The sequence below is a fragment of the Scleropages formosus genome, chromosome 4 (assembly GCF_900964775.1).
Source record: "Scleropages formosus chromosome 4, fSclFor1.1, whole genome shotgun sequence".
NCBI lineage: Eukaryota > Metazoa > Chordata > Actinopteri > Osteoglossiformes > Osteoglossidae > Scleropages > Scleropages formosus.
In genome coordinates, this window is record NC_041809.1 from 4,851,978 (window position 1) to 4,867,941 (window position 15,964).

At 43.2% G+C, this 15,964-nt stretch overlaps 1 protein-coding gene across 2 annotated transcripts in view; it reads left to right on the forward strand.

The window, feature by feature from the left end:
- slc30a6 (solute carrier family 30 member 6) overlaps window positions 1-15,964 on the forward strand; it is a 42,951-nt gene that overhangs the window by 11,069 nt on the left and 15,918 nt on the right. For both annotated transcript variants that reach the window (XM_029250927.1, XM_018749493.2), the window contains 5 exons: window positions 8,153-8,195; window positions 8,311-8,376; window positions 11,869-11,949; window positions 13,806-13,841; window positions 14,957-15,051. In XM_029250927.1, the coding sequence (XP_029106760.1) occupies window positions 8,153-8,195; window positions 8,311-8,376; window positions 11,869-11,949; window positions 13,806-13,841; window positions 14,957-15,051 (321 nt within the window). The remainder of the gene's footprint in view (window positions 1-8,152; window positions 8,196-8,310; window positions 8,377-11,868; window positions 11,950-13,805; window positions 13,842-14,956; window positions 15,052-15,964) is intronic.

Sequence of the window (15,964 nt, forward strand, 5' to 3'; positions counted from 1 at the left end):
AGGCATGCGGGCGGTCTCTTACACTTGAGTCACGTGCATGTGGCTCCAGATAAGCACCCAGGGCAGTTGAGTGATTGTCGCTCTCAAGCCTTCAGCACGAGGACTTGTGTTTTGTGGGAGTTTTTCTTCCTAGAAATCTGCAGCATTAACGGTGGTACTGTAAAGCTTGAAATGAGTTAAACTTGTGCACCAGCTGGCGCGGAAAGGGGGGGGGGGGGGGGGATACTCGGCACGCGGTCGGCTAGTTTGAGAGAAATGGACAGAAAGTGGGCGGCTGTGACCGTTGGTTTGCTCATCGGCCTGTCTGCAGTAACCGAGAAGCCTGGACACAGAGTCCTTGGGCTTAGCTCAGTGCTATTTACAATAAGAGAGCCATGAAACACCATCCTGCTGTAAGGGGAATTTGCCTCTGGGATCAGAGACGTGCTGTCTGGTGAAAAACGAGTTGTAGTAAGCAGCGAAAGCGATCAATTTCCCTGAAAACAAATGCTTGATAACTGCGTCAGATCACTTTATACTGTTTGCAAAGCGCGTCCGCTTCATCAGGAGAATGCTCATGTCACTTGTTTGCCCGTTTGTGTTCCGTGCTAAGGATAAAAATGGTTCGTGTTAATACCCTGTTTTAATAGTCATTTGTAGTGTTTGTAGTAAAAAAAAAAAAAGGGGTGGGGGGGTTAAATTGTTAGCTGCCTTATTGCACAGCGCATCGCTTGAAGGGGAAAAGTTGAGTGCACTCAAGTAATTTTAAGGAAGGCAGCAGGTCGATTTCACCATTTGGGAGTTGGGAGAAGTGACCTCATCGGGAATCGCCATTAATACTTGTCTAGTTTTGCAGGTCCTGGGGGGCTTGTCTTCTCTACCTATTCATTACTGTTGGGCTACTTAAAGTGTAAGGTTTTCCTGACCATCTGCTGCTTCCAAGCGACACGAGTCTACGGTTTAAATGCCACGCAATGCTTTCGCTGTTCTTGGTTCATATCCCCGTTCTAGATATCATCCCTCACTGAGAGTTTGTTGCAGATTTTTCAAAGTCCGGTGGGATGTAGTTCAGGAAACGTAGGACTTTAAGTCACGTTGAATCCAGTCTGCCTGAGCGTTATTACTGGAGACTGATATTGTTTTAATTAGTGTCGTTGTTATAGTGCCGCATTGTGGTTAAAGTAACTGTCTTTGATCTCAGAGGATCTAGGTTCGAAACCCACTTCCTGTACTCTTCTTCATCAAGGTACTTACCCTGAACTGCTCCACTCAAGATTATCCAGCTGTATAAATGGGTAAACCATAAGTAGCTTAACATTGTCCATCCCTTTGGAGAAAAGCGTCAGCTAAATGAGTAAATGTAAAAGACGACTTCGGTCCATCTGTTAGTTTCAAGTTCAACTAATGGACACTAATTTTGTGGTAAATGCTCATATTTTTGTAGTGGTTAATACTGCTCTTTATGTGAACTGCTACCCTGTGGGCATTGTGCTCATTGTCTTTATTCTCAGTGTTCAGATTTCCCAGTGCCTCTCTTGGTTTGGGCCAAAAATTTGCAAACCTGTAGTGGTGCTTCTTAAAACTTTTCACATACGTGAGTGCCAAGTGGCTGGAGAAAACTCTGCCTTCAGGGAATGTGCCTGCATTCTCCACCATATTTGTTGACAGCTGGGGGTCTGACAGGGCATCTCGGGCCACTGAACCAGTTATGTGTTTGTTGCAGGATGGGCTTTTGAGCACCAGGCCCCAAAACAACACTTAACCAGCCCCCACAACCAATAATGTTAAGTGACAGGCGGCAATGGCGTGTTGTGACAGGCTGCCGTATTGTCCTGCGCGTGGCAGAGAAGAAACTGACGTGGAGCGAACTTTCGATGCAGCTTCGCAAAAGCAGAAGGAGCAGCGGCAGGAGCCGGATCAGCCATAGAATAGCATCGGCAGCACCCGCACAAGCTCACGTTACGTGGACTGAGCTCCCAAGCCGCTAGTGTCAGCGCGGGCCAGCGGTTCAGCCAAGCCGCCGTTTCCTCTTACCGGCTCTGATTTCCCCTGCCAGGTGCTTCTGTGTAGTCAGTCAATAAAGCTTTTAGTTTACATATGGAGGGATCTATTGTTTTTTTAAAAAAAAAAAATACGCCACATCGGCGGACACCCGAGCCCAACCGTTCGATGCTCGTCTCGGAGTGGAATGACAGCGGAATGCTGCGGTTTGCAAATCCCTTCCCTGAAATATGAAAGCGGTCCTCGCCCGCTCCATCCCAGATCGAATGTGTCCTCGCCTTCAGTAATGGGTGCAGGTCCATCCCAGGGGCAGCAGGAGCGGAAACGTGATACCCGCACTTGCCAACATGGGTCGGGTGGGGGGGCTATGGGGGCTGTGCCACGACTCCTTTTAACTTTTGCTTATCCTTCTGATAACCAGCCAGCAGTTAATGCCAGTAATGGATTTGGTCTCTGGGGCCGGAAATAAAATGGCAGGAATGAATTGAGCTGGCGGCCCGGGCGTGTTTTGTCTCCTCTTCGGCAGACGGCATTAAAAATTCAACTCGAAAGCTGGTTTCATTTACCTTGATTGGGCGCGTTTCTTTGATCTTTCATCTTGATTGATCTGTTCTGTAAACACACACAAGTGACCTTAATCTGCTCATAATATGTTACAAGGTTTTCTATTCTTTTCTAGCCCAGCTGGGGGCTTTTTAATTTTTTTTCGTCCCTTCCACCCCCACCCTGCTTGCAATTGTACAGATTTAAGACTGGCACATTTTCACAGTCGTCGTGTCGTTCCGCAGACGTGCATTTTGCTCATCAGAACCCGGTCTGGGTTTCGGCTCCAGACTTACGGATGCTTTGGTGGTACATGAATTTCAAATGTGACTTCATGCTTCCAGCATTTTGTAGCTTTTGGGGCTTTTTATACTTTGCATATAATTGTCTGGCCTTATAAACGATGCCAAATGCTACGTGTTTTGCGGTCAGCACGTGTCAGTAAACGTATCTTCCTTGACCAAACAGAGAAATGTAGCATGAGTTTGTATTGTCTGTTACAATCACCATCTCCCAATGCATGAGGAGTTGTGCGTGCTTTACAGCATGAGCACCAAACAGGAAGCACTTGCTGCGTTTCCAGTCGGAGATAAATTAGACCAGTGTGAGGTTTTTAAAATATTTCTTTTGAGAAGCATGGAAGAGTCATTGAGAATTAAGTGCTTTGTGTGAGATGACTGTGTAGTTGGTTAGAGACGTTTCCCTTTGTCTTAGGTCGTTATTCTGTTAAGAGCCATTTGTTCACTCCTCTTCAATAAACATTCATTCTGTTGGCTGATCTTCTCTCATCCCTCTTATACAGACCCTGTAAAGTGACATTGACTTATCTAGACATCAGTAATTTATATCACTTTTCTAAGTTGGACATTTTGTGGTTTTTTGGATTTTTGGGTCTAGAAATGTTCCAAATCTTGGGTGACGCCTCCCTGATCATACAAACCGAATGAGCTGCCTGCTCAGTTTGGTGACTAGTCTTGGCCGTTGAAAATGCAACCAGCTGTGCGCACTAGCTGAGGATTCTGGGAATGGATGCCATCTGTTTGTTTACATGAAAGGATGTGTTGTGTTGTCCTGTGCACATCCGTTTTTTTTGTTGATTTTAGTGTTTTGTCTTTCTTTACATCTTATTATAAGCCAGAAGTGAAAAAGCTTAAAGTACTAGCAAAAATGTTAAATTCCCAAAAGAAAAGGAACTGCTTATAACTACCAGGTTGCATCTTAGAGCCTTGTCAAATGTTTTCCAATTAGAAATCCCACCTCTCTTGTAGCATCCATGATCAAATTACCCTTGTACCACAAACATCCGATTTACAAATTTTCAAGTACTTTAAATTGTATTTTCCTCACTATTCCATATTTTGTGTTGCAAAGCAAAAAATGGCCTCAATCAGAAAGAAAAACACGATTAGAATAGTAGCTCAAATGGTGCACTAGGATAAGGGAAGAGGGAGCAGGAGCGTTCAGATTCACTGATCAATTTGACAGCTCTTATTTTTGTAGTATAGCTACATCCAAGACTTTTACACATACGTCCTATGCTTTTTTGACTGGAAACTGAAACAAACCTGATGCTGACAAACATGTTTCTGATTAATTGGTTGCTTCCTCATTTCTTTATTTATTTTTTTTATTTTTTATTTGATTTTTATTTTATAATGCAGAACGAAAACATGCTAAATGGGAGGCTGTGGAGATGTTTCTATTTGCAGTCATTTTAAAGTAGACTTTAATGTTGTTTTGTGCTAATAGTTGTTAAATTAATCTGGTGTTCTGTCCACACTGCATCCTGCCTTATTGCCAGTGTTTCTAATACAGTGCAGGGTCTTAGTGTTCCTCTGTATGAGCACTTGATGAAAGTAGAATGTCTTGTATGAAATTATAACTTCAACTTCATCTAATTATTTTACAGAATATAACCTGTAAATAAACTTAGGGGCTAAGTTTTAACATTTTGTACTTTGTGATGTAATGGTTGCACTTGAGAAGAATTGAGCTTGTGAAGTCAGTCCCCCTTTTGTTAGTAAGTTGAGGTGCAAGTTTACTTGCTATTAATTGCTCCAATAAAAATACCCTGCTGTATGCATGAGTGAATCACCGTAAGTGAGTGGATTATAAAACCAACATTGCAAGTCACCTTTGGCAAATCTCAATAAAGATAAGCATCAGAGAAATTGAAAAAGTATGGTACTATATAGGGTACTGTTTTCCTACTTTTTACCACATTGTTGGTTCTATTTTTAAATTCAGTTTAAAATACGTCTACAAACGCATTCTTCAAACAGCTGTCAAGTAAGCTGTTAAAACTGAGTCTTTTGCTACCACGTCCATGTAACAATGAAACTTGTGCACCACTGGCAGAATATCACTGACGTTTTATGGTTCTCTAGGCATTAATAGGCATGATGTGTGCTTCCTCCCTTTTTTTTTTTTTTGCACTTTCGTGCTATGATGTCATCGTTTTCTGAGGCATCAGCTAGCAGCTTACTGGTTAAGGATCTTGACTTATGACACAAAGGAATGTAACCTGCAACGCCATTTTCCTGACACCAGCTGCCTTCAACACGTTATGCTAGTGCCTTTTGCGCATCTTCAAATGAGAGCAAATAAAACTAAGCTGTGTGGACCTACATCGTGGGGCAGCGTCGTTGGACACTCGGTCGTTCATTCCCCGCTGCCCGTGCCACTGCCCTGTGGCTCCTGATCAGATCAGTGGAGTTGATAAAACATGTCAACGTGATGTGTGAAAACAAAATTATGCCTCCATGCAAATCTTAGTTAATCTGTCCTAAAGCATATCCAGCTTATCCAAAGCTGGTCGACTGCCAGACATGAATGTCAAATTACCATAATCTACCAGGTAGCTGCTGCTTGTAGGGCAACTGACCATGTGGCAGTTAAGGAGCTACCAGGAAGGAGCACTGCAGGGGTGTGCAAGGGTTCTGACCAGGGAGAAACTTGGTTCAACAAAATGCCTGTACAGTACATGTACCCTTCCTCTCACTCTGTGCTTTTGAGAGAGGCTCTGGACCACTGTGGACAAGAGGATGTTGATGATGCACAGATTTTATTGGTTACCATTTTGTGTTGAACATTGTTTTGATTATCTTGCAAAATTTCCATGGTTTTAGTTTTCAATACCTCCACATTCTCCCTAAAGGATAATTCCTGAAAGAATTTAGAGTGAAGTTGAATCACTCCTGCAGTGCCACTCTTGCAGTCTGTTTGGTATGTTCTTTCACAATTTAAGATGCTTTTGGAGGTTTTTGAAATCGGCCTCAGTAGTGCTAATTTTTCTCAGTATGTCGACATTTCACAACCCAAATTATAGGAATTTTAGCAGCCTTCCTGCAACAAAAGTGTTTACCCGTGTTGCTGACTCAGTGGCATTTTGGCGGATTAAGTGTTTGGGGGGGATGAAGCTGTTCCTCTGCTGATGGGGCGTCCCAAGAAACTCGTTACGCTCTCAAAGCAGATCAAGTAGCTCTTTCACACAGTGACCTTCCAGCTGGAAGAACTTTTGCTGTGTGTGTGTGTTTCCTTCCATTTGCTGCAGTTTTTTTCTTTTAAATTCCTTTAAAACTTTTGTGCTTTGTTTTGAGGACAAATAATTGCATCAATCAGCACAAAGGCAAAAACGTGAGCGACCGTTCTTTTACGAAACGAGTAACGTTCCTTCAATTCGGATAAGGCCACCGTGTTCCCTGATGTGTTGAGAATTAGTGCATTTGGCAGCGCTATAGCGTGGATGCAGTTTTTAGTTTTCCTGTTGCCATGACTGTCTGATATTATACATTTCATCCAGGGTTTTCTAATAATTTTATTCCTTTCATTTGCTCACCCTCAGTTGATTTATCGTAAACATGCACCAAATACTTAAATTTTGCTTATTCTTTTGGCAAGAAGTCCAAAGGCATTTGGTCATTAGCAGTCCAGATTTCCATGTTTTCTTCTCACCATAATGGAAGTTTTGTCTGCTATTCTCGTGAAAACGTTGTATCTTGTGGAAAATGGGTAACTGACCAACTGCCGTGAACGCATGGCTATTAGAGAGTGGTGGTGTAAGAAAGAGAACATCTTTGGAAGAAAAACCCTTTTTCACTGTTTATTTATTTAGAGAAAGACATTGAGTGCCCAATTCCGGACTTGGGCTCAGTAATGCTTTCTTATTTTTAGGAAACACATGTGTGAAATTTTATATTTAAATGTTATGACATGGTTTGGTCTTATTTCCAGTGGGTTTTTTTTGCAGATATAAGCCTCAGTGTGTTTGGGTTAGGGATTTTTAAGATTATATGTGCTATATGTCCACTTAACTAGAGTGAGCTAAATAGAGCCACATCTCATCTGTTCAATTGTTGTGCGTTATTCTGTACGTAATGCGACCGTGAACTTGCCATGACCTCGCCCTCCAACTCTGTGTGGGGTGGGGTGGAAACACAGCTCTGCCCCCATTAGCGATGGACAGCTCTGTTTTCCCCCTGAAGTGTGCAAGGTTCATCCTTTCTTCTGCTTTACATGGTATGAGTTAGGCGTGAGGGATGGGGGGCATGGGGACAGGTAAGGATGCTGTTAGCATCAGCTGACTTTGTTTTTTTGTACCATGTGTGTCTGCATATGTGTGTGCACATGCTTGCTTGGCCATGTGGTCGTGAGCTGCATACAAACAAGAACTTCAGAGCCTGGTCTGGGCAGCACTGAATATTAAAAGTTCCTTCCATGAACGTTGTCCTCTAATGGGGACCGTAAGATGCTCTCCAGGCTGGAGGCAGACTTGGTAGCGTCTGAGAGCAGTCCAGCCATGAATCCCCCAGAGGTCCTGTAATAGCGCAGAGATCGGACCCCGACAGTGATACTGCAGGAACTGCAGGCAGTCGGCGGCTCAGGAGCGGCCTGCAGGGACGACTACTGCTGAGAGAAGCAGCTGGAGAAAATAAGCAACGGTGCCCTGGCGACAGGGGTGCACGCTGAGCACGAAGGGAATGCAAGTTGAAAAATGGAGCCCGGTCAGCACTGATGTTTATTATGTATTCAGACGGGCTTCAGAAATGCTCTGTGATTGACATTTTAGCTGAAGGTGATTTCATCCACAATCAAATTTGTGTTATTTTCAGCTTTGAGGAGCACTTAGGGTTTTCTCAAATAGGTCTGAACTCTATCGGATACAAACTTTCCACTCAACAAACTGATGCATCTCACATTTGATCATTAGTCGCTTAGTTGGAAGTTATCAAGCATAATTAAGGGTTGTGGGTTAGGCTTACTAGCTGATATCCTACAAAGCTTTATGAAAAAGGATTTTCAAATACTTTCCAGGATTTCCAGGAAGCTGTTAAACCACCACCCCCAAATAGTTAAAAGCACAGAATGTCTCCTGTCAGGTGCTTTTGGACTCAGCATTGTAGTAGGTACAATTTGGGAGAACTTAAAATATACTGTATGTCCTCTAGAGTGGGCAGAAGTGCACTGTAGTAAGTAACTGTGTCTCAAGATATTATATTGTGTTTTCAGTTTTGTCCTATTGAAGTTTCTGAGCACTTCTTGCATGTTGCTTATATGTTGTATTGCATGACTGGCAAACCAGTATTGATTGATTTTTAGAAAGTAACCTGTTGTTTTTGTTTTATTCCAGCCTTAACTGCATACACCTACCTCACCATCTTTGATCTCTTTAGGTAAGGTTTCCTTTTCATCCTCACTGGGCATCTTTGTTTCCTTCATGAATTCCTAGTGGTTTGAGAACCTGCAAATAGTAACTGTAGTAACTGTAAAAAAACTCTTTCTCTCCAGCTTGATTACTTGTCTCATTAGCTCCTGGGTCACCATGAAGAAACCCAGCCCAGCCTACTCTTTTGGGTGAGTTCTCTTGAGTATATAGTATGGACACTATGACAAATACAATGCACAAACTGGGGATTAATAAGAGACCTAAAATTGTTTTTTTTTTTTTTTTTTTTTAGCTTTGATAAGGTGAAGGATTTGAATTCAGTTCTACTCACAGCACTGATATTCTTATGCAATTTTTTGTAGGCAGCACTCTTACAATGCAGAGACAAATGTCCGAATTCACTTCTTAGTAAGTGTACTTTTTTTAAGGAAAAAGTTAATAAACCGTGGTTCTGCATACTCGGACTGTCAGCCATACCTGGCTGATGAGTCAGGTGCAGCAACAGTATAAATAGACACTCCGAGGACTGAAGCTCTGGCCTGGTGTGGGTGCAGATGCTACTCAGTGCTGCTATTTTGTTTTTTGTTTATGTTTTTGTTTGCACTGCTGTTTTTTATTATTAAAAGCTCTATAAGTCCACTCCTTTCTGCCACCTGCCTGGTCAATTCCCAGAACCGAGCACCTGCTGTGTACCACGCTTGGACTGAACCTAACTATCAGGTTTAAAAAATAAATCAAATGATCACAGACTGAGGCAAGACCCAATCAAACTGTGAAAATGTTACCCACTAGGGTTAAGCACATCATGAGATACTGTGTGCAGTCGGTGAGTAAAACACACAAGCAGATGTTTAGACACACTCAAGATGATCAGCGACTAGAGGGCCTTCCGAAGGTGGCGTAGAGGCAGGTCTGCTAGCAGACCTGATGTCGAGCAGAGGCTCATTCCACAGCTTCAGGGCTAGAAGAGTCAATGAGGTAAAAGTGATGTTTTTTGAGTTTCAGGGATTTTCCCAGATTTCTTTTAAAAAAGGGTTATGTTTGTTTGTTCAATATGAATAAATGGGGGCAGCTGGTAGCATAGTGGTTAGCACTACTGCCTTTGGACCCAAAGTTTGCAGGTTTGATCCCCATCTCTGGCTGTAGTACCTTTGAGCAAGGTACTTACCCTAAATTGCTCCAGTTAAGAAATGACCCAGTTGTATAAAGGGGTAAGTGATTGTAAGCGTGTAATAACTGTGACCTTAACATCGTAAGTCCCTTTGGAGAAAAGCGTCAGCTAAATGAATAAATGTAGATACATTTTAATGAATGGAATGAATGTGATTTGACCAATTAAGAAGAAACAAGTAGGCTGCAATGGCAAGATTTCAAGTGGAGATGTTCAGGAATGTATAAAGAAAAAAGCTGTAGCAGCAGCACCCCTCTGCTGTTAATCATGTCACTCGACAACAAAGCACCACAAGACAAGCCACCCAATTTTCCCAGTTACTAAGTCTTCCAAACGTATCGATGTCAGCGATTTTAGCAACGCATTTCGATCCAAGTGTCTGTCGCAGGGAAATATGACATACATGCTGCTTCTGGGTGGGGCTCATACTTGTGTCACTTGGGGGAAGAGCCAAAGACACGGAAAGCTGCTTTTACAGTGAGACGGAACCATAGGGGTTCTAGCTGGCAGAAGAGCTGTTTGTTCAGTTTATCCTGGCGTGAACCTGGAGGCCTGGGAAAACATAAGAGTGAGGAGACTGCACAGTTGGAGGCAAGGGGAGATGTGGGGGAGGGGGGCTGTTTGTGCCTTGCAGCTATCGCACAAATAATGGCTTCCCCCTGTACATGTTAATGGCGTAGAGCTGGGAGGGGGTGTGCCCTCTCATTTGCCCAGCACTCATGGCCTCAGGGTGTCGGGGAGCAGCGATTTGCAAGCCTCAAAGCTGCTTTTCGGCTTCAGTTTGGCCTAATGTAATCACACCGGGGCTGCCGCAGTAGGTCAGCCGCAAGCCACGCGGACACCTCACGATGGCCACCTCGTCTCATCTCATTTAGTGCGCCTTTCCATCAGCAGCTTTAACTACAACCCATTTTAGGATTGTTTTTTGCATTACATTAATTGAAACCCCAAGTTGGAACTTCGGGCCGATACGAGACCCGCCCCTTCCTGTCGTATGGGCGGCGTGCTTTGCGGACGGCGACGCCACCCGTCCTTTCTGCCCCAGTAATGAGCGGTAACAGCCGTGGCTGCCGAGCTGGCGGGGATTCCGCTTAGACCCTTTGTTTTCAAACATTCCTCAGCTTTTGTTTCCCAACGTTTCTGCGTTTGCCAGAGAGCCATGTGGTGCTCCTCTCGTCCGCGTCCCGTGCCCTCCCCCCAGCACTGGGGCGCTCTACAGCATCTGGACCTCTGTCCTCCTGCTTCGTCATACACCGTTCAGCTTGGGGGGGGCAGTTAGTGGGATTGGGAGTCTGCGCCACTCACCCACTGTGATGCCATTTTCACAAGCGATTCCCGCTATCTCGGCAAAGACTGAGTACCGCGAACCAGCCGCCATATGGATTTTTAAATCTCAGCAATTGATCCAGTCATGCGATAAAGAGTTCAGATCAAATACAGGTGCAAACGAGGGAAGCTTTCTTTTCCCCAGAACGCTACTATGTATAATTCGACTGTTGTATACTTCATGAGGATTTATGGGTGCTTTTAGGATAAACTTGGAGTATTCTATTACTTAAGAATTTTTTAGATGTAACCTTTTTATTCAATTTGTTTTAAGCCATGTGATTTTGTTTTGGAATAGTTTCAACTCTGCAGCATTTGCACCCCGAGCACATTACTCCTCCAAACACCTGTAATCTTTACCACACCTGTTGGTACATGTAAGTGTTTTAGTGTTGAGCTCAGTGTTTTGGAGAAGTAAACATGAGTTTTTCGCAAAAGTAAGGAGTTTGGCATCGCTGTGCAGTTGGGTGACTGAGCTCATCTTCAACGGAAGTGTGTCAGATTAGGGAAGCACTCGCTCTGTGAGCAGACACTCCACCATGGAAAAGCCGGTTAAGGATCTGGTGCAAAGATCCCTTCATTCAAGGGGTCTAGCAGTAGCAGTAGTGGTTAAAGGCATTGTTTACGTTCTCAGGATACAAGTGTATGGTACTTATCCTGAACTGATACAGCAAAAATTACCCAGCTGCGTGAATAGGTAAAACTTTGTAAGTAGGTTAATGTACAAACCCAACTTTATAAATCACTTTGTAGAAAGTGCCAGATAAGTGATTAAATGGAAAAACCATTTGAGGGACAACCTGGGGTTCCCACTTTGTCATGGTTAAACCATTTCCTAGATTTCACTAGTTCACATCCCACCGGGGGATTGATTGTGTTGCAAGTTGTGTTGTTTGTGTCCCGTCTTACTGAATTTCACTCTATTTTCTTTAGGGTTTGTCCATTTGGTGTGTGTTGTAAAATATTCGCTCTTTTGATGAATGAGTACACTAGCATAACTTGTCAATGTCCTTTTAAACTATTTTCCAGTGGATTAAAAAGAAAAATTGCAAAGCAGAATAGATGTTCTGTTTTTTTTTCTTTCATTGAGGAGTTCACAACGTATGTTGCTGTATGAACACAGACGCTTGCAGGGTTTAGAGACGCGACTGAACCACTCTGCCTCGTGATGTTTTTGTTCCAGGTTCGAGCGATTTGAGGTACTGGCGGTCTTTGCCTCCACGGTGCTCGTCCAACTTGGAGCGCTCTTCATCCTCAAGGAAAGGTAGCAGGTTTCACAGTCCTCTTTTCCACGCCCCCGCGTGCCGTTCTCCCTCGTGTCTACTGGTGTTTTTCGGGGCCGTGGGAAGGCCCAGCCCAGCCTGGCCCATGAGGGTGCGCCAGAGAGGGGTTTACCTCTCGGTGACCTCACAAACACCATATTCTCGCGCTCATTACCAGCTCTGACGGGCAGCTGGAGGTGGGGCCGAGGCTACTTAGGGACATGAACACAGTTCAAACGCAGGGCAACCTGAGCTGAAAGACTTTCGCAACCATTGGGAATGTTTCCCTTTTCATAAATTTGATCTCCCTTGGACAAGTTCTGAAAGAACTTACACTCTGTGATACATAGATGGAAAATTTATTTTTGTATGATTTATCCGGAAGAATACAAACAGTTACAAATAGCCTGAATACATGCTTAATGTAAATGGTATAATTCCATGGGCAAGATATAAAACTGGATTGAAGATTAATCTTTTCTGATTTATTTGTGGAAAAATAGCATTATTCAAGCGATTTGTCAACACATGTAATTACAGTACACCAAACACGTTTTCATGTGCAACAGAGTGCACTGTCCTGCATGAAATCGTATTTAGTTTTGTTGCCTGCTTTCAATGGCTGTTGTGTCTTATTAGAACAGAGATGTTGCTGCAGACCACCTTCAGTAGCCAATTAGTACTCAGCATGTTCCATCATTACCCATGTGCATCATACCCCCCACACACACACACACACACACACACACACACCATTACCAATGTATTTGTCAGCCTATATGGACTCCATAGTTCCAGTGGTCTTGTACAGACTGCCCACCTTAGCTGTCAACTCTCTAATAATACTAATTCAGGAAACAAAAGCTTCCTACTGGCTGGGCTACAGCGGTCAGCTAGGGCCTGTGCCACCTGGGGACTGCTGGCTAGCCCAGTTTCACCCGAACCATCCAGGATTGCCCGCATAACCGCCATGTGACCCAGCCCCCGTAGCTTCGAGGTCAGTCCACCCCACTTTGAATGGGTGTTCAGATCACATGAGCTATTTTGGGAGCCTTATTCAGAAAGTGTGGCGATCACATCAAAACAGTGGCTGAGAAGAGGAGGTGGGGAGTTAGCTGAAAATTTACCCACATTACTTAGATTAACGCACATCTAGATTTCATGGTTATTACTAATTACATTTCTGCGGACTTACACTTTAGTTGGGTACAGCAGAACAAGAGTAAGCTCTGAAAAAGCCTCATTATTTATCATGTCAGAGTACAGAAACAAATCATAGCAGTCTTAAAGCGGTAGGGAGTGCAGTCTTAACATTTTCTGCAAGTACAAGTAATTTCTGCAAAGTTAAATTTCTGATGCCATAAAGAGTGCTGCCTCTTGCATTCATTTCATTTATAAATCAGGTGACACTGAGAAGGGAGAAGTCGTTCTGCTGTTGCAAACTTGCCGTTCTGTTGATCTGTCTTGTCTGTGTTCACAGTAATATAGCAGTTAATTTTTCATGTTGGAGCAGCTTTTTATTGACTTGTGATGTAGTATGTCCTCATTTCCTTTATGTTTTAAGGATGCTGTGAGAGTAACTGTTTCATTTATAAGTGAGCTAACATACCAGTGTGTGTTGAAGCCCTTAAAACTCTGTCCGTGCACCTTTGTATAACCTGAATTGTACGCTGCTTTGGAGAAAAGCTTCCTGCCTGATGTATAACTCTAAATGTGTCTTAAGTCCATAGCTTTGCATAACTCGCGCCAATGATGCCTGCAACACTTCCTTGCTTGTGAAAGTGAACAAGGGCTAGTTTATAGTCACCAACTTCTCGGAGCTAACGCTTGTTTTTTGTCTCCCACCCGGTTCGTCCAGCGTGGAGCGATTCATGGAGCAGCCAGAGGTGCACACGTACGTATGCGTCCACCGCTCGCCTCTAGAGGTGCCACGATGGCTATTTACCCACTAATCCCATCTCACACGTCGCCTCTGTAATTAAAGTCAGCTTGCCCACGCATGCTGATGGCCTCGCTTGCCGCTGGGTTACGGCGGTAAACGTTGAGGATGGCCAAGCAATAACGGCATTATAGTCAGACTCGGATTTGTTTCTGCCCCAAGTGACTTAAAGGCCTCATCCTGTTAAACTCCTGAAATGAGATTTTCAGCTAATCATTTTGGCATCGCTCATCATGTCATGCCAGATTCTCATTATGGAACAAAGATTAATAGTTTGACAAAGGAGGATGTGCTTAAAGCTGCCTACCTTGCCATAATTGCTTTTCAGGCCACTGGAGTGCTCGAAATCCCTGACCTGAGAAAATACTAGAAATAACTCGCATCTTAAAAGCATTAAAAGGAAACACTGTTTTAGGTGCTTAGACATCATAAGCAGACACACATCTGTTTTGAAACCTCTCTTGAGCAACAGAGCTGGTTGTTTGCCATATTCCGTCATTCATCTTCCATTGATTTGTTTTTATTGAATTTGTGAATTATTATTACATGTCCTGTCGCCCATAGCAGGGATCAGCGATCTTGTTACTATGTGTGTGTGTGTGTGTGTGTGTGTGTGTGTCATAAATACTCCTGAAGGTGCTAACAGCATCATACATGCTAGAATCCAGTTGGATGGCTGACTAATGGCAGTTTTAATTCCCAGCATTCCACTCTGAAAAATGTGAGCCTGACAGTGTAATTTAGCATGTGTTGTATTAATTTTTATAGCTTATTCTGTATGATACTACATTGACAGGTTTGGGTGTAGTGTGAGATTCTTGTAGCTGCAGGCTGCCTTTCTGTCATTCTATTTGATTACATTTGAAGTGTTTTGAGCGCTAGAGCCAAACATGTAATTTAATGGACCTTCAAGGACTTGATCTAATCATGCTTATATTCCATGTAAACAGCATGTGTGTGAGGGAGTATTAATAGCTGGCGATGTTGGTGGTCCCGTTTTAAACATTTGATGTCCTTTGTCTGGGTCTGAGAGGAACAATTGAACATTGACTGTTCCCCGGTCTCTGTAGGGGTCGTCTGTTGGTAGGAACATTTGTGGCGCTCTTCTTTAACCTGCTCACCCTGCTGTCTGTGAAGAACAAGCCCTTTGTTTACGTCTCTGAAGGTAAGAGCGTCTTCCGGCTCATTTTCACCCAACCTGCCAAACCCTTGAATGTATGAGACAATGCTTGAACTACAGCTATCAGTGTGTTGTTTTTAGTGAAGCTGAGCAGTTCCCCTCCCTGCAAGCAGGTTCTCAGAAGATTTCGAAAGTTGCTCTACAAGTCTTACCAATGCCTGAAACCCTGCTTCAGTGCTATCTTTGATTCATACATATATATGCCTGTTGCAACAGGATCTAGATCACTTTGATTATTTAGTTAGCTTGTGGTTAAGGTATGCATGATGGGCACCGTTGACTGATCTTACACCTGCTGGTAGCGCCATAGTCAGGTGGTCCCAGCTGAAGACCTGAAGTAAACGTAGGGGTCTTTTTGCACTATCCTGAAAGGTCACCAGATGTCTTAATGCGTTTTCTCCTGTAATTGTGTGGGGGTTGTATCTTGTGTTGCGCTACCGTGTTTTCTGCATACCTAACAGTCAAAATACTGTAGTCTTCATTTTTGGCGATTTTGACCAGCTGCGCTTCCGTTGCAGCTTTTCATTCCTTTAGAAATGAATGCTTTACAGCACAAGTGTGAATAATTCTCCTCTGGAGGACAAGGTAAAAGTTATGATTTCAGGAAGGAGTTGTAAAGGAATGAACAGTTGCCGAGAGCCAATGAATGATTTTTTTAAATTATTTGAATTGTCCTTTTGTATAATTCTACTTGTCCAATGGATTTATAAATAAGGGCATATTATTAGGTATATGAGTTAATGCATAGTCCCTGTGATTGGGTAGTCTTGTAATTTATGAATGAGTTTGTATTTTTTTTTAAAACTCGTATATGAATGCATTGGATGTTTAATCAGGAGCTTCTATGAATTTATTGTTCCGTTATTGTGCTTAGCGTATGATTCAGTATTTTCATCTC